The sequence below is a fragment of the Pipistrellus hanaki genome, assembly GCF_964339955.1.
Source record: "Pipistrellus hanaki genome assembly, chromosome: 18".
NCBI lineage: Eukaryota > Metazoa > Chordata > Mammalia > Chiroptera > Vespertilionidae > Pipistrellus > Pipistrellus hanaki.
Genome location: NC_140520.1, coordinates 32,757,419 through 32,773,548, shown reverse-complemented (window position 1 = coordinate 32,773,548; position 16,130 = coordinate 32,757,419). Strand labels below are relative to the sequence as shown.

Below are 16,130 nucleotides of genomic sequence, written 5' to 3'. Positions count from 1 at the left end.
CAGGTTTCTGATCTCCAAGGACGCGTCTGCAAGTGTCACAAGATCTCGCGATTTTCCGAAACGTTCGCTCCGGAGACCTCAGGCCTCGCCACTCTGTCTCCGGAAGGAGGTCTACTCTATGGTTGGGAGCGAGAACTCGTCCTCTCTAGCTGTCCAGCCCTCCAGTGGACCATCTATGGTCTCGCCGGAAGCTCCTGCGGGAGGCGGCTGGGAAACCGGAAATTGCGCTCTCATTGGTCACCACCCGGGTTTCAAATTGCGCCTGAGGCCTGCGGGCTTCTGACTGAAGTCCTCTGGGCTTCACGCGGGAGTAACGCGTGAGTGGCCCCCAGGTATGGTTCTGGGGTTCCGGCGACGCGGCGCCGGGGAGGCCGGGGCGGGGGGAGGGCAGAAGAGGAAGGGGGAGCGGCAGCTGCGCGGCGGGCGGGCTCCGCGGGTCCGGAGCCGGGAGACGGGCGGGAGGAGCTGGCGGCGTGGGCGGCCGGGGACGGGGCGCCGGGCGGCCGGGCTGTGGGGAAAGGGTTGTGAGAGGAGGACGGGGGAGACGAAAGCCGCGGTGCGGCTCGGCCATCAGTTACCACCCAGCCCGTGGTCGGGTTATGATGTGGAGCTGGACGCGGGGCGGGAGGGATGCGGAGGCACTCGGAGCGCGGAGGTGGGGAGAGGGCGGGAGGTGGGGAGAGGGCGGCGGGAGAGTAACTGGACGGTGCGTCCGGAGTTGAGGTACCACCGGTTTGGCTCAGTGGATAGAGCGTCGGCCTGCGGACTTAAGGGTCCCGGGTTCGATTCCGGTCAAGGGCATGTACCCTGGTTCCGGGCGCATCCCCTGTGGGACGGGTGCAGGAGGCATTCTTCTCCCTTCCTCTCTGTAAAACAACAACAATGAAATATATTTTAAAAAAAGAGTTTAGGGTAGCGATTTTCGGGGCTGCGGATCCAGTGTCTCAGAGGCCTGGGTGCTTGTTTGAAGAATGCTCACTTTAGGGCCACATCCAGACCTCCCAAACTATGTCAGGAGATGAGGCTCAGGAATATGTATTTTAATCAGCGCAGCCCCCAACCCCTCCCCACAACCTCACTCCCCGTTGATTCCTGGACACCCTACAGTTTGAAAACCACTGTTTTAAAGCGACGCCGTGAGAAAATGCTGCTGCTTCTGTGTTTTTTGTTTGTTTGTTTGTTTGTGTGTGTGTTTGTGTGTGTGTGTGTGTGTGTGTGTGTGTTTGTTTGTTGGGGTGGGGGTGGGGGCGCTAGAGGGAAGGGGGCCCCCGGCTGTGAAAGGATTCATCACGGAGAGAAGAGATCAATGCTGAGAGGAAGCTTAATTTACTTTCCTGGAAGGGAAGGAAGGGAAGGGCCGGTGCTTGGCTAATCAATACGAGGACCTCAGTGATAAGGAAGGGAGGGAGGAGGATTTGGGGGCTGACATTGAGCAGACCTGAGGGCTGGTAGTTTGTTAGTGCTTCTGGAGACAATGTAGGCAGATGTCCTATCCTAGGGAGGTGCCTTATCAGTCTTTTTCCAAAGCCTGTAAAACATGCTTAGAGCAGAAGTTAGGAAGAGTTCAAAAGAGGCTTGTTTGAAGGGGGGGAGGTAGGGAACTGCCTACAAACTAGAGACTTCTGAGCGCAGATTATCCCTGAGTTGTAAAAATAGCTAGGAGGAGGGGAATGCAGGAATGTAACCTTGAAAGTAGTTTATCTTGTCTTGCTGTTTGAATTAAGAGGCTGTTTGAATCTGAGAAACTAACCATTTTGGGATTAATTACCAGATTATCCGAGTTTTAAAAAAAAATAACAGGGAGGAGGGGTATTCAAGAATGTAATCTTGAAAGTAGCTTATCTTGTCTTGCTGTATGAATTGAGAGGCTGTTTGAATCAGAAGAACTAACCTTTTGGGAATTAATTACCAGGTGCTTCTCTTAAATTGTGGAAGGCCACAGCACGGAAGAAAGAGGCCTTTTTATGTCTCACACTCATCCTTTCCCCCTCCACTGCACAGGGCAGGATCACAGCTTTTTATAGTCCTTAAGCGGCCAGTTTAAAAAAAAAAAATGCGCACAAAACAGAAGTGTGTGAAGTTAACCTCTCATCCCTAACCCGTTTCCTCCTCAGGCTGACTACTGTTAACTGCCTGATGTTACAGCCTTCCTGACTCTTCTGCACATATTTAAACAATTGTGCGATCATTTTGTTTCTATCGTCTGCACCTTAAGTTTTCCAAACACTATAAGGGACAGCTTTACATAAAATATACATAGAATACTTTCTTTTAAAGATTTCGTGGGATTGTATTGTATTACAGGGTTGTACAGTTTCTTTCAACAGTTTGCCATTGATGGATTTTTAGGTTATTTCCTGGCACGTTGGTTTTGTTAACTCTAGTACACTATCTTTGTACATGTGTATCAGACCTAGTAAGAACTAAAAAGTCAGAATAGTCGTGTGTTTTTTTTTTCCTTATAAGAAATAAAGTTTTATTAATTTGTTAAAAAGACGAAATTATCCAAGTAAATTTGAAGAGCCAATTGGCTTTAAATACGGGCAACATCCCATCTAGCAATTAGAAGGGCGCTCTTGGGGTTGTACAAAATGGAAGATTTTTATGGGAAGAAGGATGGAGCAAGGGAAAGGAAGGATCACTTTTTTTTAGTCCTTACAGGAGGATATTTAGAGAGGGGGAGAGGAGTGGAGAGAGAGAAACACTGATGTGAGAGAGACATGGATTGGTTGCTTCCTACATATGCCCTGACCCAGGCCCAGGCTGGGGATTGAGCCTGCAACAGGGGTTAAGTACCCTTGACTGGCAATCGAACATGCAACTCTTCGGTGCAGGAGGTCAGTGTGCTAACCATTTAGCATACTGACCAGGGCAAGACGTTTTTATTTTTACTAGTCTTAAAATCACAGTTGTCTTCAAGGGTAGATATTTAAAAGAAATTTTATTGAATTTATTGGTGTAACCTTTGCTTAACAAAGGTAGGGATTTGAAGGTGAGGTGTAAAGTTTTTTGAACTAAATATAGGATAAAAACCACTCCTTTTTCATCATCATGATGAATAGAACTGTTCTTGCTCTATGATTTCAGTGTAGGAGGGGATAGACATAAAAACATAAATATAAGGTGGTAAGTGTTAGTAGATTTGCTTTGGTGTCATCAGCCTCCCTTGGGGAGTCAGAAAAGCCTTGACCAAGGAAGTGACTTTTGACCTAGATAGAAGAATGAGTGGGAATTTTGAGAGCAGAAAATGGAACATAGAAGAGGAGAAAGGACAAATGCTAAGGCCTGCCCTCCCCCAGTTGAAAAATCTGATACTTTAAAATATATATATATTTTATTGATTTTTTACAGAGAGGAAGGGAGAGGGATAGAGAGCTAGAAACATCGATGAGAGAGAAACATCGACCAGCTGCCTTCTGCACACCCCCTACTGGGGATGTGCCGCTGGGACCCTTCAGTCTGCAGGCTGATGCTCTATCCACTGAGCCAAACTGGCCAGAGTGGAAGTTAAAACTTTTAATTTAACAGTTGCATCCTATTGATTAGCTTACGTCACAGAGCCAGTTGGGAGATGTGCTTCATTGGGGACCATTTTTGGAAATCATCCACACCATTATTAATATTTGTGTCCATTATGTTGCTGTGTCATGTATGTAACAGTTACCTTAGGCACTGGGAATGTGTTAATGAATAAGTAAATACAAATCCTTCCCTACTTGTAGCTTATATTTTATATGATAAATAATTAAGATGTGTAGTGTGTTGGTTGATAACATGTCCTGTGAAGAAAATTTAAGCAAGAAGAGATAGGGAACTCTGGGGGTTGGGAGTTGCAGTTTGAAAACTGAGAACTGATGTTTGAGCAGAGACAGAAGGAAGGAGGCTGGGAGCTAAGGAGAAAGGTGGAATAGAAGAGGGGCATGAGCCGAAACCGATTTGGCTCAATGGATAGAGCGTCAGCTTGGGGACTGAAGGGTCCCGGGTTCGATTCCGGTCAAGGGCATGTACCTTCGTTGCGGGCACATCCCCAGTAAAGGGTGTGCAAGAGGAAGCTGATCGATGACTCTCTCTCATCGATGTTTCTAACTCTATTTCTCTCCCTTCCTCTCTGTAAAAAATCAATAAATTATATTAAAAAAAAAGAAAAAGAAAAAAAGAAGAGGGGCATGAGAATTATATAAGTTAAGTCAAAGTAAGTTAACCCTAGCCAGTTTGGCTAAGTGGATGAGTGTCAGCCTGCAGGTCCCAGGTTTGATTCCAGCCAAAGCCACAGGCCCAGTTGTGGGCTCGGTCCCCAGTAGGGGGTGTGCAGGAGGCATCTGATTAATGATTCTCATCATTGCTGTTTCTGTCTCTCCCTCTCTGAAATCAATAAAAAAAATTAAAATTATTTTTTTAAAAAGCTTAAAGTTAATCCCAATGTTTTTGCCCGCTCTCTATTTCCCCATACCATATATACTAGTTTCCATAGAAACAATAAACAGCTACAAGCTCAACTTCTAGAGACAGTTGGGACGTTTTCCTCCTCTTGTGAGGAGATGGCATTACTCGGTGAAGCAGCTTTTCTTGCTTATCCTCTCTGCTCAGTAAATTTGCTCTGGTTTTAGCCTCTTATCTGGCTTGTGCCTTGAAATCTTTTCTTCATGAAGTCAGAAACCTTCTTGGTTTGGGCTTAAGTCTCCCCTAGGGACTTACCCCTCCAGCATCAGAAGCAAGAAGACTTTAAAAAGGCTAATGCAGTTTGGAGATGGGTAGTTGGATTAGTACAGGGAGAAGTGCTTAGATTTTGAATACATTTTGAAGACAGCATCAGAATTTATTTATGGACTGGGTGTGGAGTCAGAGAAAAAGGAAGTTAAGGATGATTTAAAGTCATTAACCTGAACTACTGAAGGATGGAATTGCCATTCACTGAAATGAGCAGGACTACAGAGCTAGCACGTGTGGGGAGATCTGGATTGGTTTTGAAGGGGACCAAAATCTTGCCTACCTAAAGCTGCCTCTTGGGCTATTGTTTTTAATGTGGTTACTAAGAAACGAGACTCAGGAAGAAGCGGGGACCCTCTTCCCCTTTCTTGCCTGAGAGTTTCAGGTGGGACTCCACTTTAGCCCAATCTGAATTGAGTGTGGTGGGTAGGAGGGTGTCAAGCTGGGGCTCATTAGCTAGCCGCCCCTCACAGCATCTCATTGTTTTTTACCAAAAATTTATCTGGCATGTATGTTCTACTCTTCCTCAGTTATCTGTAAATGGCCCATTCTCATGTTCGAAATCTAAGACCCCATTCTCTCCTCTTCTCCTTTGTCTAAAATATCATATATGCCCAATGTTGCCTCACTGTCTTTGGAATTTTCATGCTTATGTGAATTCCTTCTGCAAATACTATATATTAAAATTTTGATTTTTCTGTTAATCTCTCAGTTAACCTGATGATTAGCCCAACTAGGAGAACTTAGAAAGTGGGAGGGAAGGTATTTTGTAGCCCCTATTTTATTTGTTAGGTTTGAAACGCCAATTAAAAGCTAGCTGTTTTAAAATGTAAGCTATGCCTGTCTCCTATTAGACTGCCCTTTTTTGTAGCAAGGGAGGCTTATAGGAGGGAGGGATTTATGCCTCTAATAGTGGAGTCTTCTAAGAGTGATTTTATTAGTCTTAAAATCACAGTTGTCTTCAAGGGTAGATATTTAAAAGAAATTTTATTGAATTTATTGGGGTAACGTTGGTTAACAAAGGTAGAGATTTGCCAGGACCGGTTTGGCTAAGTGGATAGAGCGTCGGCCTGCGGACTGAAAGGTCCCGGGTTCGATTCCGGTCAAGGGCATGTACCTTGGTTGCGGGCACATCCCCAGTGGGGGGTGTGCAAGAGGCAGCTGGTCGATGTTTCTCTCTCATCGACGTTTCTAACTCTCTGTCCCTCTCAATTCCTCTCTGTGTAAAATCAATAAAATATATTTAAAAAAAATATCCACGAAAAAACAAAAAAAAACAAAAAACAAAGGTAGAGATTTGAAGGTGAGATGTAGGGTAAAAACCACTCCCTTTTCATCATAATGAATAGAACTGTTCTTGCTCTATTCATCATAGTTTTAGGTAGACTATTGTCTTTTCTAGGCTCTTTTCACCCTTTTCCTGATGTGTCTTGTTCATAGATCTCACTGAGTGTCACCTTTTTAATAGATAAAAGCTTGAAGTAAACTGAAGCAAGTTTATTTATAATTGTCATTTTCCTTCCCTACAGTTTTTCTTTAAGGAGAAAAGGTAGAGGTGAGAATATGAAATTAAATCTTACTCTCTATTTCAGTTCATGCTGTATCTTTCCTTGATGATACATGTCCACCTTGATTTAACCCAATTTGTAAGAATTTAGTTGCCTTTGACCAGAGAACATTTCAGATGGTCTAAATATAGCTGTTTGAGAGTGAGAAGAAACAGGAATAATTAACGGTGAATAGCTGTGGGCTAATTAACAGAAGAGTGCTTACATTCCGGAATATGTATTGGAGCTTTGAATCAACCCTCAGGCATCCGAATCCAGCATTTGCGTGAACTTTGTGGACTGTTGCTTAACCAATCAAAAGTAGTGAACCTTTCTTTCTTACACACTGTGCTCGGGTCAAAGAACTGCCCATACTTGACCTTATTTTCTCCCCACTTATCTGGCGAGAAGAGCAAATATGTGATAAACAAATTCTTACTGGGCCCACACAAACAGTGGGACTAAAGGACACCAGCTTTGCTAGTTTTCGTCCTGACACATTTCGTTTATATTATTATGATATTAATGTCCCTTTTAAAAAATATATATTTTGTTGATTTTTTTTTTTTTACAAAGAGGGATAGAGAGTCAGAAACATCAATGAGAGAGAATCATCTATCAGCTGCCTCTTGCACACCCCCCACCGGGAATGTGCCCTCAACCAAGGTCTGTACGCTGACGCTCTATCCACTGAGCCAAACCGGTTTCGGCTAATGTCCCTTCTTTTAAGCAGGTTTTTCTATCTGAATTCTTTTAGGCAAGTAAAAGGGGAGATGCCAAAGTTCTTTGAGTCTTTTGTTTCCTAATAACCAGCTTAACTTGGGGTGGCAAAACTTTGGTCTCCTTAGTCCTATCTTTGAACTTTAAAAAGTGTCATGCTCCAGAAGCAAAGTTGGTAGTGTGCATAGATGGTTCTTACTCTTGATTAAGCTCTTCAGTTTTTTTGTTTGTTTGTTTGTTTTTTTGCAGTATCTGAACTAGAAAGTGATCAGAAGGGTATCAAGCATCTCAGCAAGGGTATATTACATTTGTGTAGGGCGTTCTGACCTGTCATTTCTGCTGGCTGCTTTTTTTTTTTAAAATTTTCTACTTTAGAAGAGATTTTGTAATTTTTTTCTCCTTTTGGATTTATCAACAGACTAATTTCTTCACTGCCAAAATGGCATCACTTTCTACCTCTGCCCAGTGTTCAGCCTCTGACGGTGCTTGCAGGAGCTCTCCAAGACAGATCAAGCAGGTAAGTGTTTCAGGCATTCTTCTTTCTCTTTAAGTTAAAGAAAAGTGGATAAATTGAATTGGGGATGTAACTGGCTTCACTGACTGTAGGATTTTATGGAGAGCAGAAGTATTATTTTAAAATGTCATAGTAGTCAACAGGATTAATGCTCATAAATTTGAATGGATCATTGATTCCATAAATGTATGGAAGTTACTGATTGCTCAGTGGTACATTTTGAAAACGAGTGTTTTAGGGTACAGGTAGCTAATGGGGAATTTGGGACCAAGTTATATAAGTTAGTTTTTGTCTCTTACTTCATTCTAATTTGTTTTCTTTAAATAAAATTTTAAATTATAAATATAGCAAATGTAATCTTAGAAAAGATTCAAACTTCATAATGTACTTATCTTTAAAGTATTTATAGTGGCTTTTAAAAAATGTATTTTTATTGATTTCAGAGAGGAAGGGAGAGGGAGAGAGAGAGAGAGAGAGATAGAAACATCAGTGATGAGAGAGAAACCTTGATTGGCTGCCTCCTGCACATCCCCTATTGGGGATTGAGCCTGCAACCTAGGCATGTGCCCTGATTGGAATTGAACCATGGTCTGATGCTCAACTACTGAGCCACACTGGTTGGGCAGTATAGAGACTTTTTTGACCCATGCCTTTCTCCAAAGTCCCTTTCCCCTAACACAGTAGTCAGCACACTGCTGCTTGTGAGCCACATGCGGCTCTTTGGCCCCTTGAGTGTGGCTCTTCCACAAAATACCATGTGCAGGCGCGCATGTACAGTGCGATTGAAACTTTGTGGCCCATGCTCAGAAGTTGGTTTTCAGCTTTCAAAAGAAATTTCAATCGTTATACTGTTGATATTTGGCTCTGTTGACTTATGCGTTTGCTGACCACTGGTTGATACCTATGAATGGAACTGCTGGGTAATGTCCAGATTCTATGTTTAACTTTTTGAAGAACTGTCAAACTGTTTTCCACTGTAGCCGCACCATTTCATGTTCCCACCAGAGGTGCACAAGGGTTCTGATTACTCCACATTCTCACCAACACATCTTTTCTTTTTTCCTCTTATAGCCATTTAGTAGAGTGAATGTGCTATCTTTTGAAAGTATGATTTTTCAGTAATTAGTCTGTTCATCTGTAGTTACTCTATGCTTTGAAAGATTGTATATTAATAGAGGCCCTGTGTACGAAGTTTGTGCACTGGGCGGGTTCCTCAGCCAACCTGTGCCCTCTCCCAGTCCGGGAGCCCTCGGGGAATGTCTGACTGACAGCTTAGGCCTGATTCCAGTGGGGAGCGGGCCTGAGCTGGCAGTTGGACATCCTTAGCACTGCTGTGGAGATGAGAGAGACTCCACCACTGCCGCTGCACTAGCCAGCCTTGAGCCCAGCCAGGGGGCAGCTCCTGCATTGAGCGTCTACCCCCTGGTGGTCAGTGTGTATCATAGTGACCAGTCTTACCACAGTTCCTCTGATTTAAATATTAGCCTTTTGTTATATAGGATTAGATAAGTATCTATCAGTGTTTAAAGAGTTGAGGAAGTTCTCGTTCCCTAGGGTATCAGAAATCAATCTAATTGAAATGTAAATGTCAGGTATATTTTATGTTTTTATTAGGTACGACCAAAACTGCCACTTCTGAAGATTTTGCAGGCAGCAGGTGCCCAAGGTGAAATCTTCACTGTTACCCAGGTAAGCTAGCGAAGAAAATTGTTTTAAGAACAGCTCAGAAGTACAAGCTGATGAGCCTGTAGTTCTGAACTCAGCTGTAAGGAGGCAAGTCCTCCTGAGGTACTGGGAAGGCAACTTTTGCTCTGTTTCAAAGACCATGGAGCTAAGTTGAATTTCATATTTCCCTTTTGAAATTTGTTGTCAGCTAAACAAAACTAACCATGAATTTATTGATCTCAGAATTAAAATGCAAAGCATGTATAAGATTTAAAAAAATGAGGTTGTCTGTGATTTATAGAATATACTACCAGGCAGGAAATAAATGCTGTAGCTTTGCATTATAAATGTGTCAGATAATTTTTTGAACACTGTGAGTTATTTTAAACACTTACATAACTTATTTAGTTTCTAAAGTTTTTTTTTTTAAAGCAAAAACAAGCTGAATTCTCTATGTGGAAAGGGTATTAAAATGTTTATCTCTTTGTACTGTGCTTGCTTTTAGTAAGGTAAATGCTTCCTAAACAGAAGAAACAAAGTTATCAAGCTTTCTTTGAGTTTTTAGAAAGCTTAACACCTGTCTGTAATACCCCACTCCTGAGCCTTTAAAAACCCTTAAGGAAACAAATCTGGAGACATTTCAGATTTTTAGAATGCTCACATTTCCTTTATCATTTTAAATTATGTATAGACCATAATTTTGGATATCTCTAAAATTCTGCTAAATAATTACTTTTTTCAAACTTATTAAAGTGTGGATTGTTATTATTTTTTATTTTTATTTTTAAAATATATTTTATTGAGTTTTTACAGAGAGGAAGAGAGTTATAGAGAGTTAGAAACATCAATGAGAGAGAAACATCGACCCGCTGTCTCTTGCACATTCCCTATTGGGGTGCGCCCCACAACCAAGGTACATGGCCTTGACTGGAATTGAACCTGGGACTTTTCAGTCCGCAGGCCAACACTCATCCACTGAGCCAAACCAGTTTTGGCAATTTATTTTTAAAATACATTTTTATTGCTTTCAGAGAGGACGGAAGAGGGAGAGAGACACAGAAACATCCAGGATGAGAGAGAATCATTGAGTGAGCCCACAACTGGGGCATGCGCCCTGATCGGAAATCAAACTGTGACCTCCTGGTTCATAGGTTGACACTCAACAACTGAGCCATGCCAAAGTGTGGATTTTTATATCAAAATGATTAGTTATGCTAGCTTCAATAGCATGGCATAGTTTACTGGGGGGAAAGTTGGATAGAGACAGTTTATATGATAAGCTCTGTTATGAATTGACCCTACCAGGTGCATAAAGAGGAATTCCCTAAATATTTTTAAATATTAGTTGTTAGTATGGTATTAAGTCAGTATGGTATAATGAGAATAGAGCAAAATTCTTACTGTCATTAAGTGAACTTAATTATTAAGCAATTAAAAAAAAATCTGTTACCTAAAGAAAACATTAGGATAAAATTAGGTCATTTGTAAGTTTTGAATCATGGACTTGTCTGTTTCCTTCCATGTTGTGAACTTGTGAGAAAAGCCAGATAAATTAAAATTTTAATAAACACTTAAAGGGTGTTTTATGCACTTACAGTTTATTAACCATTGTATTTCATTTGTCAAAAATAATTATGTGAACATACACTAAGTCTGTCGTAGTTATGTACCCCTGGGCAAAATGTTATGACCCAGGCAAATTTAATGTTTATTCCTTTGAGTAATAGACCCCTTTATTTGGATTGGTGAGAAAATTTTAAAGGTGATACTAGGTAAATTCACTTTCTCTCATTTTCAGACCAATACATTTCTTTCTTTTTTTTTTTTTATTAAAATATATTTTATTGATATTTTACAGAGAGGAAGAGAGAGGAATAGAGAGTCAGAAACATCAGTGAGAGAGAATCATTGATCAGCTGCCTCTTGCACACCCCCTACTGGGGATGTGCCCGCAACTAAGGTACATGTCCTTGACTAGAATCGAACCCGGGATCTTTCAGTCTGCAGGCCGACGCTCTATCCATTGAACCAAACTGATTTCGGCCAGACCAATACATTTCTATTATAAAACATAAGGCTCTGGCCGAAACCAGTTTGGCTCAATGGATAGAGCGTCGGCTTGGGGACTGAAGGGACCCAGGTTCAATTCCGGTCAAGGGCATGTACCTTGGTTGCGGGCACATCCCCAGTAGGGGGTGTGCAAGAGGCAGCTGATGGATGACTCTCTCTCATCGATGTTTCTAACTCTCTATCTCTCCCTTCCTCTCTGTACAAAATCAATAAAATATATTAAAAAACAACAAAACAAACAGAAAACAAACATAAGGCTCTGTTAATGTCCAGAATGATAATAAGTGGATGAACCTAGTATGTGGGTTCAGTTATCCTGTTGTAGGACCCCAGACCGTTATATGTTACCTCTTCCTCTAATAAACCTAATTTATCTCCTTATGATTAACCAAAGGCCTGGTACTTGATTGGGCCTGGGAGGGTCGCAGGAGGTTGGTCAGCCTGGGCGAGACTGTGGGAGGGCTCCGGGGCATGTCTGGCTCATCTTGCTCAGTCTTGATCAGCCTGACCTCAGCAGCAAGCTAACCTACTGGTTGGAGGATCTGTCCCCTGGTGGTCAGTGCACGTCATAGTGAGTGGTGGAAGGGCCTTAGCATGTCATTAGCATATTATGCTCTGATTGGTTGAATGGCTAACTGGTCCACTGGACACTTGGCATATTAGGCTTTTATTATATAGGATTTGTGTGTTTTTAAAAGTATTTTATTGACTTCAGAGAAGGGATAGAGAGAGAAACGTAAGTGATGAGAGATAATCATTGATTGGCTGCCTCCTGCACACCCCACACTGGGGATTGAGCCCACAGCCTGGGCATGTGCCTGAATGGGAATCAAACTAGGACTTCCTGGCACATAGGTTGATGCTCAACCATGAACCATGCCAGCTGGGCAATTTGTATGTTTTTGACAGCAGCTGGACAGAACTCTTAATGATAATTTATTTCTGTGCAGGTCATGCACTTTCTAGGCCAATATATAACAATGAAGCAGCTTTATGATCCTCGGGAGCAGCATATGGTATATTGTAGTGGAGATCTTTTGGGAGAACTCCTAGGATGTCAGAGCTTCTCTGTGAAAGATCCCAGGTAAAAAGAGTGCTTATACCTAACTACTTAATCTCCATAAGTTATTAGTGGTTATCTATTCCTTTAGTCAACAAATATTTAAGGACCTACGTATGTCAGGTGGCCTATGATACACCGAGAACATAGTAAGGAGCCAGTCTCTGATTTTATGGGGCTTAATTAAAGTGTAGTGAGACTGGTGCTCTTCCCCTTTCTAGTGGCCCAGTGCACAAAATTCGTGCATGGTGGTGGTGAGGGGTGTCCCTCAGCCTGGCCTGTACCCTCTCCAATCTGGGACCCCTCCGGGGATGTCCAACTGCTGGTTTAGGCCCAATTCCACAGGGGGTATCCCTCTCACAATCCGGGACTGCTGGCTCCTAACTGCTCTCTTGTCTGCCTGCCTGATTGCCCCTAACTACTTCTGCCTGCCAGGCTGATTACACCCTAACCACTCTTCTGCCAGCCTGCTCTGATTGGTTGAACGGCCAACTGGTCCACCAGACACTTGGCATATTAGGCTTTTATTATATATGCCTACAAATGATGCCTAATTGTTCCCCTGCTGGGCTGATCACCCCCAACTGCTCCCCCCACCCCCAATCAGCCTGTTTGCCCCTATCTGCCCCCCCCCCCCCCCCCCAGTCTGCTCGCCCTCAACTGCCTCCCCTTTCTGGCCTGATCTCGCCCCAACTGGCCCCTCCCTTCCCCCCTCTTCCCTTCCCCTCACCGTCCTGATCACCCCCAACTGCCCTCTCCTGGCCTCATTGCTCCTAAACGCCTCTGCCTCTGCTCTGCCACCATGGCTTTGTCCAGAAGGATATCCGGGGTTCTCCTGGTCTAATTAGCATATTACCCTTTTATTAGTATAGATAAGGTAAAATTATACTATGGGTGGGGTTTACGGTCTTAAGGATCACGGAAAGGTTCCTAGAGAAATTGATATTTGAGCTGAGAGCCGAAGGATAATATAGGAGTCAGGATTCAAGTAGAAGAGGCCGGTTGAAAGAGGGCTTAGTGCCAGTTGAGAGCATCATGCATGAAGGATCGGATATTAGGGAGCTTGATGTGACTAGGTTAGAATTTTGTGAGGAAGAGTGAGATGATGAGCAATGTAGAATTGCGGGGCAGTTTGAGATTGATGAGGGGCTCCTGTGATTTTTATGACTTGTGGTTATTTATACAATCAAAGGCTAATTAGCAATCGAGAAGCAGCGTTGACTTATCTATAGCTTCATTTTGTCTTTCTTTGGTAAGACTCCCACCAGCACTCCCTAACGAACTCCTAGAAGAAAAGAGGAGTTGCAAAGGAATCTCCCCACTTCGGTTACTCTTAGCTAAATTAATAAAATGTAAATTAATTAGTTTTTTAAAATAATATAGTTTTTATTGATTTCAGAGAGGAAGGGAGAGGGAGAGAGATAGAAACCTCAATGATGAGAGAGAATCACTGATTGACTGCCTCTACTAGGTATCAAGCCTGCAGCCTGGGCATGTGCCCTGACTGGGAATTGAACTGTGATCCCCCGGTTCATAGGTCAATGCTCAGCCACTGAGAACATCTTGATATTTTAATAATTAAAATATCTGCCTGGCTAGTGTGGCTCAGTTGGTTGGAGCCCCCTCCCATCCCGTACACCCAGTCAGGACACATGCCCAGGGTGAGGGTTTGATCCTCAGTGGGGACATGTGCAGGAGGCAACCTATTGATGTTTCTCTTCCTTCCTCTCTCAAATCAGTTTTAGAAAACAAAAGATTTATTCTGGGGAAAATACTCTCTCCACATGTTAAGAAGTTCAGAGATAGTGTTTGAGAAACACACTTAACATTTTAATTGGAAACTTCATTATTAATTTTTTATTTTATCTTTTTTATTTTTTATTTTTTATTTTAAATTATTTTTGATTTGTTTTTTATTTTTATTTATTTTTTATTTTTTACTTTTTTTTTTTTTATCTTCTTGACAGCCCTCTCTATGCTATGCTAAGAAAGAATCTTGTCGCTTTAACCACTGCTACTGCAGGTATGTCTCATCATATTTTTTCAGTCTATATCATAGCTTTAAGTTCAAGGGGGCAAATGATGGGAGGAAAAACAAGATCAAGGTGGAGATGGAATGCTTTCTTGGAATGACTGGGAGGGATACCATCATACAGAATGATTACTATGCCGCTTAATTTTTACTTGTGAAAACTTTCCAATATACTAAAGATAGGTTGGTATAATGTGTGCGCCTCTTAGACTTAGCAGTTGTTAACATTTGACCATATTTGCTTTATGTGGGCATACTTTTAAAATTGCTAACAGATCACATCTTTTTTCCTTTAAACATAACTATAGTGCCATTATTACACCAAACAAAATGATAAACTAAATAACTTCATAATAGTATCCATTAGCCAGTTTATGTAGTTACCCTCAGTTATCACAGAAATATCTTTCATACTTGGCTTATTCAAAGTCCACATTTGGTTCAGAGCTCCCACACTACATTTGGTTGCTAACATTCCTTGTGTTTTTATTTCATTTAGTTGGTGAAGAAATGAGTCATTTGTCCAATAGCATGACATTCTAGAGTTTGTTGATTGTGATGCTGTCTAACGTGTTTTTCTGTTCGATCTTTGATAAATTATAATAGTAGTGCTTGAATAGATTCAAGTTTAAGTTTTTTTCTGGGAAGATTTCATAGGGGGTGCATTACATCAGAGTCATGTAAGGTCTTTGTGTCCTTCTTTCAGTGATAAGAGTCTGTGGGCTTACATGGGGTCAACTTGATCCATCTATTATAAAGGTCCCCCAAGAACCTTTCACCTAATAGTTTTAGCTTTCTGTTTTTTATTTATTAAAAAAAAAAACCCTTAATATGTCGTGAATATTCACCCATTTCATTCTTAGAAAATATTGTGTGTTTTTTTTTTTAACACTTTTGTCTTTTTTTATTTTTTTAAATATATTTTATTGAATTTTTACAGAGAGGAAGTGAGAGAGATAGAGAGCTAGAAATGTCGATGAGAGAGAAACATCGACCAGCTGCCTCTTGCACACCCCCTACCGGGGATGTGCCCACAACCAAGGTACATGCCCTTAACTGAAAGGTTCCGGGAATCGAACCGGGACCTTTCAGTCCACAGACCGACGCTCTACCACTGAGCCAAACCGGTTTCGGCCGCTTTTGTCTTTTTCTTTAAAATATATTTTTATTGATTTCAGAGAGGAAGGAAAGGGAGAGAACATCAATGATGAGAGAGAATCATTGATTGGCTGCCTCCTGCACACCCTCAATTGGGGATCAAGCCTGCAACCCAGGCATGTGCCCTTGACTGGAATCGAGCCCGGAACCCCTCAATCCCCAGGCTGACGTTCTGTTCACAGACCCAAACCAACTAGGGCACTTTCTGTTATTTGAAGGCCGGTTTGTCTAAACCCGTGGTTGGCAAACTGCTGCTCGAGAGCCACGTGTGGCTCTCCCACAAAATACCACAGCCTGGGCGAGTCTATTGTATTGTTGACAAACGATTTGCCGACCACTGGTCTAACCCTTTGCTTAATTGCATACCTCTTAATCCTGCACTTTGAGTTTAATTTATTAGGCGTGTGCAGGAAACTGGCCGCTTTGGATCTGAAGTGTGGTGTGCTAGAGATAAGTGAATTAATAAACTGGAGACAACGGAAATGCAACCCTGTCTCATTTCCAGATAATGAAACTTTTCCACTTAAGAGAGCACTTTTGATTGACTACCTTTCAGTAGGTTATTGAAACAAATAAGGTTGAGAAAAATGTATTCCTAATAAAGATTTACACTTTAAATGAGAAGTTGCTCTCATTGAAATGTGATTTTGAACTTAC

At 42.0% G+C, this 16,130-nt stretch overlaps 1 protein-coding gene across 6 annotated transcripts in view; it reads left to right on the top strand.

The window, feature by feature from the left end:
• Positions 1-231: 231 nt before the first annotated feature.
• MDM4 (MDM4 regulator of p53) overlaps positions 232-16,130 on the top strand; it is a 32,890-nt gene continuing 16,991 nt past the window's right edge. For 4 of the 6 annotated variants that reach the window (XR_014793333.1, XR_014793334.1, XR_014793335.1 and 1 more), the window contains exons 1-5: positions 232-332; positions 7,393-7,491; positions 9,103-9,177; positions 12,174-12,307; positions 14,251-14,306. Coding sequence is in view for 3 of the 6 variants with exons in the window: in XM_084865888.1 (XP_084722014.1) it covers positions 7,414-7,491; positions 9,103-9,177; positions 12,174-12,307; positions 14,251-14,306 (343 nt within the window). In the remaining 3 variants the exon portion in view is untranslated. The remainder of the gene's footprint in view (positions 333-7,392; positions 7,492-9,102; positions 9,178-12,173; positions 12,308-14,250; positions 14,307-16,130) is intronic. The other 2 variants (XM_084865890.1, XM_084865889.1) reach the window with 2 other exon arrangements.